Raw genomic sequence first — 13,141 nt, 5'->3', positions numbered from 1 at the left:
AAAACACATAGTGGATGTTGATACGTAGCAAGTGACTGGAACCTTATGTCCAGGTATGACAATGTGAATGTGGATTCAAACTCAGACAACATTATTTCAATGTTGCCAACCTTCAGACTTCACTACCACACACCAATTTTTTTTTCTGTCAGTTCACTGAAAATTATTTCCCAAATTCATAGTGTGTATAATCATAAACTTTAAACAGTCATCTTTCAGAAAAACATTTAACTTGTCTCAGCCTAGATGAGGGTACAGATAATCCACTGTGGTGCTTTCCCCAACCCCCCTTCCTCGTTTCCATCCCCCACAATCCTGGCTACAACATCTCCGTCTTATGATTGGTTGTTTGTTTGTTGTTTAACGCTGCACTCAGCAATATTCCAGCAATATGACGGCGGTCTGTAAATATGATATCATGAGCATTGATCCATGCAATTGGGATCGATGACATGCATCAACCAAGTCAGCGAGCCTGACCACCCGATCCTGTTAGTCGCCTTTTACGACAAGCATAGTCACCTTTAACGGCAAGCATGGGTTGCTGAAGACCTATTCTAGCCCGGAATCTTCACGGGGACCGTCTTATGATAAATATCCTGGACCTGCTTGCCATGACAGCCCAGTTATGGAAGTGTTTGTTTGTTTGTTTGTTGTTTAACGCCCCACTCAGCAATATAACAGCTACATGACGACGGTCTGTAAATAATCGAGTCTGGACCAGACAATTTAGTGATTGATATCATGAGCATCGATCTACACAACTGGGATATGATGGCATGCATCAACCAAGCCACCCGTTATCGGGGGTTCAGGCTCGGCTATTTGGTGGAAGCATTTCATCATATCCCAAATGCATAAATCGTGCTCATGATATCAATCACTGGATTTGCTGGTCTGACTTGATTTTTACAGACCTCTGTCGCTACAATAGCTGAATAAGGCTTTAAATAACAACCAAACAAATATAATACACTGGATAATCGGTGATGCCTGGTTTGATGCATGGGGACCAGGGTCCGATCTTAGCGCTAAGACATTTGTAACATGAAAATCATATGTAAAACAGGAATGGGGGCAGATGTTAAAGTTTCCGTCAGCTTCACTCACTCAATTCTCTGCTGATTGTTCTTCCAGTAGGAGCACATTTTCCCCAGGGACAAAACCCGATCTGCATCCGCGCCTGTGGCCGTACGCAGTGTGCCGTCCTCCACACGCAGCAGATAGTCCTTGGCCAGGGGGTTCCCCACACGCTTGCTGTTGCCGTCCTGGAGCAGACGACACATGAAGATAGCAACTACTTTGACAATGCATGCACATTCAACCAACTTCAAAAGTGTGATGCACAAACAGGACAAGGACGAACGAAAGAAGTTACTTCAATTTTTTTTAGCTTGTATGAGGTTAGAGCTAAAACATGGTGTGCACACTGTGTCATATAGAAAGAATGCACACTGGCTTTTATGTTTAGAACTCAATAAATCAAAATGAAACTAAAATCAATTCTTACAAATAAATTTGTCTGAAAATATCTTCACAGACGGCCTATTTAATCATTAACTGTAGGGGGAGTGAATGAGTACTCTTTTACACTGCTCTAAGCAATATTCCAGCCATATCACAGCATGGGACACCAGAAATGGGCTTCGCATGTGGAGAACCAAACCCAGGTCTTCGGCGTGACGGCCAAACGTTTTAACCACTAGGCTACCCCACCACCCCATATTAACTGTTGACAATCCGAAACCAGTGACATCATTCAGCACAATAATCTAACGCAAACCCTGCCCATCCCTGAATATGTAAGTCAGTTTACCCTGCAGGCCAGTGTGCTAGAAAGTCAAATGTCAAATCAGGAATCTACCTGTCCTCATTTCCATGGTCAGAAATTCATTATTTGGAATCTTGTAGAACACAGTCAGACCTACCTTGTGTGGTATCTTGTAGAACACACAGCCAGTTAGACCGATGTCAAAGGGTCCGTCACCAGGGGACGCAGAGAAAGGCTACAAGACCAACGTTCATAAAGATTATATATTGAACAAATACTGAATTCATATGACCTGTGAAGATCCGGGGTAGAATAGGTCTTCACCAACCCATGCTTGCCGTAAAAAGACTATGCTTGTCATTAGAGGCGAGTAACGGGATTGGGTGGTCAGGTTTGCTGACTTGGTTAATGCATGTCATCAATCCCAATTGCGTGGATCAAAACTCATGATGTCAATCACTGGATTGTCTGGTCCAGACTCGATTATTTACAGAATGCCGTCATATAGCTGGAATATTGCTGAGTGCGGCATTAAACAACAAACAAAGAAAACTTGTAACAAATGTTATATTTTGGATAACTCTTTCTAAGTAAAATACAAATTCTCATTCTTGTTTGGATCCCAGACTTTGTATGCTGGCGATTAGGTGCCTCACTCTGGCACCGTGGGATCGAATTACGGATGGGCATCAACCCAAAAACGTACGAGAATCTTTACTTTACTAAGAAAATGTTATCCCAAATATAACATTTGTTACATTTGACCACTTTCTACATGGTATTATGTATTCATAACCAAAAATTGGTTATATAATGAGGCGACAGAATTGGATCGAGCAGGCATTGGTTGATTCAATGTTGTCGTACCACGACGGATGGTTTCCAGGGTTAGACAGATGCCACTGTTTGGGCACTCGTTTGACTCGATTATTTACAGGTGGCATTAATGCTGAGTGCAGCATTAAACAACACAAAAAAATATTCATATAAATGTCAAGTTTATCTGAATAAAGCTGCTTCAAAAGAAAATAAAACATTCAAATTCAGTTTGTTGTAAACTATCTTTAAAAGAGTTCTTACTGCTAGAGTACTGACAATCTAACTGTTAACTATTCCAGTAGCGCTCTCCGTTGAAGGTTCTTGGAGTTGTTACTGCTAGATCTACATCCTGTACCAAGAGCCTATCAAGAGCTATCAGTCATATAAGAAATAATTTGCATCAATAATCTGGTTTCATTAAGATATGGTGAATAATTATATTTGGCAAACTAAAAAACACAGATTCAAGCTAAACATCATCTTCCCGAGGCAAGGGCTTTAACTGACAACATATAAAAGTCCAGTTTCCATCCTTGCCGAACTAGGGTGAAATTTTGTGACTCGATCGAAGCACCACCAGTGGCTATTACGAGTTGATTACAGTGACCAATCAGATTTCACCTCTCATATCACTTGCATTTGCTTCAAGACGATCTAATTGATATTCAAGATAAATATTGTAATAAAATACCGGTACCTTGTGAACTGCATGATATCACTTGAACAATTTGATGCCAAATATGAAAATATTTGGAAAATATCTGTCAAAGTCCCATTGATGGTACACATGCTTTGCAAATCCTGCAGTCGACTGAAAATCTGCATGTTGAAATCCATGTTGTTTACGAACCGGATGTCTAGTTCTTTACACGATTTTAATTGGATTATGGACTTGTTAGGCCAGCCAAATTGTAACTCCAGAATTCCAGCCTAGTTCGGCAAGGCTGGAAACTGGACTTTTATAGTCAGTTAACTCTCTTGCCTCGGGAAGATTGTCTAGATTCATATAACTTATAACTTTCTAACATAGATACTATTCGTTATAAGGCAATACAGCTATGCTACGTAGTATCTGGTCCACAACCCACTCTCATGTAGTGGTCATCCGGATGATCTTACTCTTGGCCTTATAAGGCAACAGTATCAAGTTGCAGTCCCATAACTCCAAGAGTATGTATACCGGCCTCCCACACCCCTCACTGGCCACCAGTGAAGCTCTTTTATATCAGTGCTTACTTAGTGTTCAACTCCCAGTTCCAAAAACGTAGTACCTCATCAACAATCCACATACTTCTAGTGCAATGGTCCTCTGGAAGATCTTACTCTTGACCGTTTCAGACAACTGACCAGTGCACGCCTGACGTGTGATGTCTACCATTACATCCAACAGCAAATCAGCCATCTCGGACCATATCAGCAACTGTCCCAATCACAACATCAACTGGGACTGAGTTCAGCAAGGGTGGAAACTGGACTTTTATAGTCAGTTAACGCCCTTGACTCAAGAAGATGGCTAACCATCTAGCCATGTGAGGAAAGAAACGTACACCACTGACTAGCCACTGCCGAAACTGAGGAAGTTTTTCTATCTTCCTTCATCTGATTGTCTACCTTCCCATGTGAGTTAAGACATATGTTTTGTTTGTTGTTTACTGTTGCACTAAGCAATATATTCCAACTATGACATCCTGTAAATAATCCAGTCTGGACCAGACAAACCAGAGATTGATATGATGAGCAACGACCCACGCCATCCTCGACCCAAAATCAAGTCTCACTTTGCAAAGCTATGTGGTACAATTTATATACAATTCAATACTGGTTAAAGATGACCCACAATTAGAAGGCTATGTTTTGCAATACCTCCAGCCAAGATAGATTAACCATAGTCACATGCAACAATTGGGTTTTCCTTTACTTCTTTTGAGTAGTACATCAACCATCTCACCTTTCATATGCAAATCAGGTATTCCTTAACTTCCTTAGGGTATATATAAACTGTCTCACCTTGCGAGGCTTTGTCTCGTTGACTAAGGCCCAGTGTCGTCTCAACTCAGCCAGCTCCATGGATTTGACATCGAATCCTCTCCCCAGCGGGTCCTCTGCCAGCTTGATCTTCTTGTAGTCGGGTCCGTACAGCTCCGGCTTGGTGTGAGCAAGGAACGCATGCAGGGAACTGAAGTACACAGACATGGGCATTGACAGCAGTGGTGGCTGTGTGTGAACTTGTCTCAGTGGTAGCATGGTTAGAGGAGCAGCTGTCTGGGGTGGGAATCCAGACTGTAACAGATTCTGGATGTTTGGGAGTTCAGGGAAATTGAATCTGGGGGCTTGTTGAGTCTGGGAGTTTGTTGAGTCTGAGGGTTGTGGACCTCAAGATTGTTGAGGTTGAGAGAGAGAGGTTGAGAGAGAGAGGTTGAGAGAGAGAGAGAGAGAGAGAGAGAGAGAGAGAGAGAGAGAGAGAGAGAGAGAGAGAGAGAAACAGACATAGAGAGAGAGAGAGAAACAGACATAGAGAGAGAGAGGTTGAGAGAGAGAGAGGTTGAGAGAGAGAGAGAGAGAGAGAGAGAGAGAGAGAGAGAGAGAGAGGATGAGAGAGAAAGGTTGAGAGTCCAGGTGTTGAGTCTGGAGGCTTGATAGAGTGATAGAGTGATAGAGACATGGGGTTAGAGAGACTGACTGGAGCCCAGGGGCTGGCAAGTCCAGGGTGTGCTAGGATGGGGGGTCGAGGGTGATGGCTACACTGTACTTCACATAGCATAAGGGAACAGCAACTACTTGGACTATGCATGTACATTCAACCAACTTCCAAATGGTGATGCACAAACAGGACCTGAATGAACGGAGTTATTCAAGACTTCAATTTCTTTTGGCGTTTATGGAGGATTGAGTGAGTGAGTGAGTTGGGTTTAACGCCGCTTTTAACATTATTCCAGTTATATCACAACTTGTCAGATTAATGTGGGAGGAAAGCCCGAAGAGATGCAGGTCTAAGACGTTTACCACTTTGGTGAAACCCACGAGCACGGGTATGGTGCTGACAAACCTAGAAACATAATTGGGGCGAACCGGGATTCGAACTCACAATCATAGGTTTCTGGCATGCCCAAGGGACGCAACTCTGCACAGCAAATCGAAGCGCCTTAGACGACTGGGCCACCCGTGACCCCCTTATGAAGGAAAAAACATAAAAAATGACGTGCAAACAACCACAATCCTTACTGTATTGGAAATCGTTTCTTTTCCTTGTCGGAATCCTCTTCGTCATCCTGACTGGCCAACTCCCGATCCATCTCGGACTCCGTCTCCCCGGGAACCAAGTAACCCCACCCGTGCTGGTCGTTGTAGTGGACGGGGTAGCCTTCCCAGGTGAGGCGGAGCAGCTTGGGCGTGACCCGTACCTGGGTGCTGATCAGGGAGGGGCCGGGGTACCAGTTCTCAGCCTTAGGGCGGGGACACAGGTCCCGGTACCAGCTGGAGGAGACAAATGTAACATCTACGGTGAGTGAATGGAAGATGGTGGCAAGACTTCAGATCTGAAAACTTGTTCTATGATTCTAGACATGGAGATAGATGCTTTTAAATGAGTGTGGCTGTTATTGTTCCACGCTATGTTATATAGTCTGGAAGGTAATTTAAGGTACTTACGTTTACTACAATATCTGAAAAACTATTGGACCTACTCCTGTCAAAGTTGGTATGAGATTATTAAACAGTCATACATAACTGGATATTACATTTAAAGACAATCGGTGCATGAATAAAAAATCTGTCTATTTAGCTATCACTATATTTCATCAACCACCAGACCTGTTCGTCACGGGTGGAACGAGCATTCATTGTAACAGCCATCTGCATAATGCTACACCTGCGTCACAGGGCCATATGACACAGTTGAACCAATCAACTCAACTCGAAAGGGTGCACGGGAATCACGCACGCACGAATACGGTGTTAGCGTTGGGCGTCTCAACGTGCGTGATTCCCGTGCACCCTTTCTAGTTGAGTTGATTGGTTCAACTGTGGCTCAACTGTGGTTCATGGCTACCCCGTAACCCTTCATCAGGTGTGCTTCTTCTGAATACAAGTGCAGCTTACAGATGATCATTACGGAATGATGATAGTTGAACGGTAGTGCCTCTCTAACAACCACTGGAAGCATGTACTCTATTGCAGGGACGAGTCCAAATTTAGTACCCGGGTACCCAACCCCCTATTACCCTACCCTACCCGGGTACCCGCTGTAGATCACAAGAGGTACAAAATGTCCGATTGGGAATTGTTTGACCATAGCCCTGGCAAAATATGTTTAGATACTCGTATTAAACGATCTGGTCATTCATACCCTGAAGTTTTATCTTTATTCAAACATATGCAAGTCAGATGGAATGTGTGCATAGTCAGTCAGAAATGCGAATGTTAGTGACTTGTAGTGTAACCACATTGAGTTCTATATAATGTATGTCATTAAACAATATGTGACTAACCACGGGTCTGGGTAGTACCCAGGTCCTACTCTGTACCCAGCCTACCCAAGTAACTGAGTTACCCGTCCCAGCCTTAATGTACACAAAATCCAGGGTTACTCATGAAGAAGGATCCTGTGTATTTGTGTAATTTTTATGCCAAATACTCCTCTTTGCTGCATCACAGTTTTTTATATCAGTTCCTTGAAACATGTCTAAGGTACTGTATTAGAAATTGTTTGTTTTCTCGTTTTTTTTCTGTTTTTTTTCTCGTTGAAGTGCATCGAGATCAATAAAGATATGCACCAAGTCACAATTTTTTTTCTTATTTTTCTTATTATTCCAAGTATGGGTAAAAGTTCACTGTTAATTCACCTTCTCCACACAAAGTACTTACGCAGGATACCCAGCCATGAAAGTTTCGTTTTTAGGAACCCTGCCAGCTGTGGACATCACCATGGCAACCAGAGCCTCTCTCTCCTCTTGGTCTTCCTCTGTCTGGAAGAAGGCACAAGATAAATCACACTTGACAAGGAGGGACTTGTAACATTCATATTACCGTATTCACTGTATTAAGCTTCCTGCTCCAACAAGAACCCCCTGACCAACAGCTGCACCAGTCCCCAGGTAATCTGGAGGTTAAAGTGTTCGCTCGTCACGCCGAAGACCTGGGTTCGATTCCCGACATGGGTACAATATGTGAGGCCCATTTCAGGTGTCCCACGCCGTGATAGTGCTGGAATATTGATAAATGCGCAGAAAAACCATACTCACACTCTCACCCGCGGTAATCCTCATTACCTCCCCATAATAAGCTTAAACATTATGTCTTTCACAACATGGCTATAAAACATCCAGTCCCCATATTATGTCTTTCACAACATGACTATATGACATCCAATCCCGATATTATGTCTTTCACAACATGGCTATATGACATCCAATCCCCATATTATGTCTTTCACAACATGGCTATATGACATCCAATCCCCATATTATGTCTTTCACAATATGGCTATATGACATCCAATCCCAATATTATGTCTTTCACAACATGGCTATATGACATCCAATCCCCATATTATGTCTTTCACAACATGGCTATATGACTTCCAATCCCATATTATGTCTTTCACAACATGGCTATATGACATCCAATCCCCATATTATGTCTTTCACAACATGGCTATATGACATCCAATCCCCATATTATGTCTTTCACAACATGGCTATATGACATCCAATCCCCATATTATGTCTTTCACAACACGACTATATGACATCCAATCCCCATATTATGTCTTTCACAACATGGCTATATGACATCCAATCCCCATATTATGTCTTTCACAAGTCATGACATCCAATCCCAATATATTGTCCGTCTCAACAAGCCTATATGACATCCAATCCCCATATTGATCCCTTCTCAACAAGCCATGACATTTTGTCTCTAATGGCCAGTCTCGAGTAAAAAAACTGTGTAAAGTGTACCTGAATAATGCAATCTTTGGCTGTCAACATGTCAACTCCATTTGGATTCTTGAAAGGTGGTTCTTCCTCTGTGTTATCTGAACTCTCTTCCAGCTGATTCTTGGGTTTAGACTTGGTAGATAGTTTCTTCAGCTTGTAGTCCTTGACAGTCCAGTCCAAGTCCCATAGCCACGGGTCGTCCTTGAACCTGGGAACACGACCATACACTCAATATCAACATGAAACACATGAAACACTTTAATTTCGAGCTAACTTAACCTTCCTTGGTCCAATTTCACAAAAATGAACAAAGATTAGGTTTGTTGTTTAACCATGTACTCGGCAATATTCCTACTATATGACGGTGCTCTGAAGACATGTCAGACTTAATTATAGAACTGTTCTCCGAAATGCACCCGATGTATAAAGATCGCACTGCATGAACACACCACGCATGGGCGTGACTGAAATGTGAGGGTTGTGGACAGATATAAGACGGTAAGGAGCATCAGTTATTTAGTTAGCGTTAGACTACCATAGGGACGACATACCCATACTGTAGTGAACTGTAGTTGAGTGGACTAGACAATCCTGTGATTGATACAATATGCAACGATCTGACATGACATGCAATCACCGAGCCTGACCACCCAATCCATAATCAAAAATATAGTCTCCGCTTACAACCAACATACATTGCTGGGGATCTGTTCCAACCCACAATCCCAAGGGTGGCCTCAGGCTAGGACCATTAAAATTAATAGCAATGTTTCAGCATAGAAGATGTTGTGTACCCAGTGTCACAGGGTAAATAAAGCATATTGGTATGGCTCACTTTTTAAAGAAATTGTCCAAATTTGTGACTTACTGACAATTATTCACGTCACAACTTTCTGTTCTTTTGTATCTGTCGTGGGGAATAAGGTGTAATATTACATGGACAAGTATGGACAATCAAATATACTACTCAAAAGAAGTTAAAGAACATCTACATTTGGAAGGCTTTGTTGTAATACCTCCAGCCATGACAGATTAACTATTAACTCTTAACATCTTTTGAGTAGCATAGATATGGGAATAAAATTTTGTGGGAATCACGTTTTGCAGATTCCTGACTATGCATATACTAAGGCTCTAGGGCTGGGACGAGTCCAGATTGACTACCCGGGTACCCGACCCCCTATTACCTGACCCTACCAGGGTACCCACTCTAGGTCTCAAGAGATAGGTACAAAATGTCCGATTGGGAATAGTTTGACCGTAGCCCTGGCAAAAACTATTTAGATACATGTATAAAACGATCTGGTCATGCATACACTAAAGTTGACTGAAGTCTTATCTTTGTTTAAACATATAAAGACAGAAGGAATGGGTGCATTGTCAGAAAGAAATGCGAACACTAGTGACTTGTAGCGTAGCCATGGAGTTCTAGATAGTTTTTGTAATTAAACAATACATCACGTGACAAAGCACGGGTCAAGGTTGTTGTTGTTGGTTAATGCAATATTCCAGCTATATAACAATGGTCTGTAAATAATTGAGTCTGGACCAGACAATCCATTTATTGACATCATGAGCATCGATCTACACAATTGGGATACGATGACATGCATTCAACCAAGTCAGCGAGCCTGACCACCCTACCCGAGTACCGGAATTACCGGCCCCTTCGCTAATATACTGTAAACAGCTTTATTTCTGCGCCGTTAAACACCAAAGACAATACTGCGACGAGACATTTTTGCGAGTTGCCGTGTTGAGATGACCCCTCGATTACCAAACAATAGACAGGTTCTCTCCGAAGCTAGTTAATCTGAGTTGGCCGGAACGTTGACCTGAAGGGATTGCGACCAATTATCAAATACGATAATTGACTCAACTCAGTGTCATGACTGGGGAAGTATCATCAATTATACCATCGTTTTTGCATCGGCCCAAGGGATTGTCCTGCACGAAAAAACACGAATTCACTGACTGGTATTCAAAGAAGGTTGTTGAAAATTTGAAAGATAAGAGAAGTGACAATGTGGATTTGAAGATCAGTGTCATGAAACCGATTCACGCAAGATGGCTTGTTTCCCTAGTGGACAAAATTCCAAAGGACACTGACTCAATCAAGCGAGGTTGGAAGAAGGCAGGATTACTGTGAGGTAACAGTGACACCAATTGGTCTGTTTACACTGTCATTTGTGATGTACTTGTGGTTCTTCGTCACGACATGGCTGAAATATTGCCGATTTGACGTAAAGCAATAACTCACTCACTCACTTGTGGTTCTGGTTGATGATTTCAACATTTGAGGACGTGTTGCAATGAATAAAGTATGTATGTATTATTTATACTTATTTTTGCCTTTTTAATTTTTGCGATTGAGTCTCGTTCGCAAAACTCGCAATAATAAAATGGTCGCAAAAAAATTCCTGTTTACAGAACTCACCCATCATTCTCCAAGAGGGCACAGGCATCATTGGCCAGGGTCATGAGCAGGTTCTTCAGCTCGCGCTGCATCTCGGAGTACGTGGTGTTCGACTGTTGTTTGTACCGCTCCCAGTTGGTGTTCACCGGCAGGTACGCCGTCCCCATCTCCAACATCCCCGCCAGCGTCACGGGGTGGGGGAACCTGCTCAGTACAAATATCTTCATATAGCATTGTATAGCATGTAGGCTTGACTATTGGCCACATGTACTATTACAAGAGTAGTGTTATATATAAGAACAATTTACTATTGAGTTAGTTTGGTTAAACGCTGCTTTGATAATCATTTCAGTTATATGACGGCGTGTCCACTTGATCTGGGAGGACGGCCTGATTTGATGCAGGTCTTAGATATTTACTTCTTTGGTCAAACCGACACTCTGTTTGTTTTTTGTTTAAAGCCTCACTCAGCAATATTTCAGCCATCTTCCTGAGGCAAGGGTGTTAACTGACTTTAAAAGTCCAGTTTCCACCCTTGCCGAACTAGGCTGGAATTCCTGGGCTCGATCGTAGCGCCACCAGTGGCTATTACGAGTTATGTCCTTCCTATGCCTCTCCTATTGACCAATCAGATTCAACCTCTCGTATCACTTGCATTTGCTTCAAACAAAACGGTGGTGCCCAGTCAAGACAGTCTGATCGATCATGAAGATCTATATTGTGATCAAATGAGTCTTACAACGCGAAGTGCATCAAATCACGTGAGCACCTTGATTAAAAACATGAAAAGATTTTAAAAATATCTGTTGACAACGAGTTAGCGGTGCACATGCTTTGCAAATCCTGCAGTCGACCGAAATCTGCATTACGCTTTGTGAACCGTATTTCGATTTAGGTGCGCGATTTTGATTGGACCATGCATAGACTCGTTAGTCCAGCCAAAATGTAACTCCATAATACCAGCCTAGGTCGGCAAGGGTGGAAACTGGACTTTTATAGTCAGTTAACTCACTTGCCTCGGGAAGATGTATTTCAGCTATATGACAGCGGTCTGTAAATAATCAAGTCTGGACCAGACAATCCACTGATTGACATAATGAGCATCGATCTATGCAATTGGGATACGATAACGTGCATTTACAATGTCAGTGAGCCTGACCAACCGATCCCATTAGTTGCCTTTTACGACAAGCATAGTCGCCTTATACGGCAAGCATGGGTTGCTGAAGACCTATTGTAGCCCATGTCTTCACGAGTTAAACCTACAAGCATGTCTATGGTGTTGACAAACTGAGAAACAATCAAGGCGAAGAGGATTCAAAGTGTTTAGCAGTGATTGACGCCGATTGTACATGGAGATCCTATTGATTGACGCTGATTGTACATGCAGATCCTATTTTCTACATACGTAAGTAAATATAACTGAGCATGGTCAGACGCCACCATTTTGAAGTCAGGGGAGATAACTAATAGAAAATCATTTCCTCATTTCAGCCATTTTTTCAATCAATTTTTAAAGGAACATAATTTGTGAATGAATTTCTGTGTACATTTAATGTTGAATAATACACCTGATTACAAAACATGTTATGGCTTATTTTATCCAATATATCAGAACATAGACAAAATATTGCAATATGTATCGTTTTAAAAGCATATTGTAGTATACTGTATATCATTGTGTCTTAAACTTTACAACTGCAATTTTGGTACAACTTTTGGTAAAGTACTGTGATTGAATGGTGAGTACCTCTGATGCATTTGGCCACAATATGCAACATTCCTGTGTAGGACTGCGTCCAAATTTACTACCCTGGTACCGCACCACCTATTATCCGACCCTACCCAGGTACCCACTGTTGGTCTCAAGAGATGGGTACAAATGTCCGATGGGAATAGTTTGACCGTAGCCCTGGCAAAAAGTATTTAGACACACATATAAAACTCTATGGTTGACTGAAGTTTTATCTTTATTCAAACATATAAAAGTCAGCAGGAATGGGTGCATAGTCAGACAGAAATGCGAACATTAGTGACTTGTAGTGTAACCATGGAGTTCAAGATAATTTTTGTCTTTAAACAATATATCATGTGATACCCCTGGGTCCGGGTAGTCCTGTGGGTACCCGGGTCCTACTCAGTACCCACCCGACCGAGTACCCGAGTTACCCGTCCCAGCCCTATTCCTGTGACTCA

At 42.2% G+C, this 13,141-nt stretch overlaps 1 protein-coding gene across 1 annotated transcript in view; it reads right to left on the bottom strand.

The window, feature by feature from the left end:
• LOC139464503 (DNA polymerase subunit gamma-1-like) overlaps positions 1-13,141 on the bottom strand; it is a 35,085-nt gene that overhangs the window by 11,903 nt on the left and 10,041 nt on the right. Inside the window, exons 7-13 of the mRNA XM_071246028.1 lie at positions 10,967-11,149; positions 8,551-8,737; positions 7,454-7,554; positions 5,813-6,064; positions 4,598-4,766; positions 1,929-2,006; positions 1,111-1,268 (exon numbers count right to left, since the gene is read on the bottom strand). Coding sequence (XP_071102129.1) covers positions 1,111-1,268; positions 1,929-2,006; positions 4,598-4,766; positions 5,813-6,064; positions 7,454-7,554; positions 8,551-8,737; positions 10,967-11,149 — 1,128 coding nt within the window. The remainder of the gene's footprint in view (positions 1-1,110; positions 1,269-1,928; positions 2,007-4,597; positions 4,767-5,812; positions 6,065-7,453; positions 7,555-8,550; positions 8,738-10,966; positions 11,150-13,141) is intronic.

This window comes from Haliotis cracherodii, unplaced genomic scaffold, assembly GCF_022045235.1.
Source record: "Haliotis cracherodii isolate W230 unplaced genomic scaffold, xgHalCrac1.p SCAF_17, whole genome shotgun sequence".
Lineage (NCBI taxonomy): Eukaryota > Metazoa > Mollusca > Gastropoda > Lepetellida > Haliotidae > Haliotis > Haliotis cracherodii.
The sequence above is the reverse complement of the archived record's forward strand: the minus strand, read 5'-3'. Positions and strand labels throughout refer to the sequence as shown.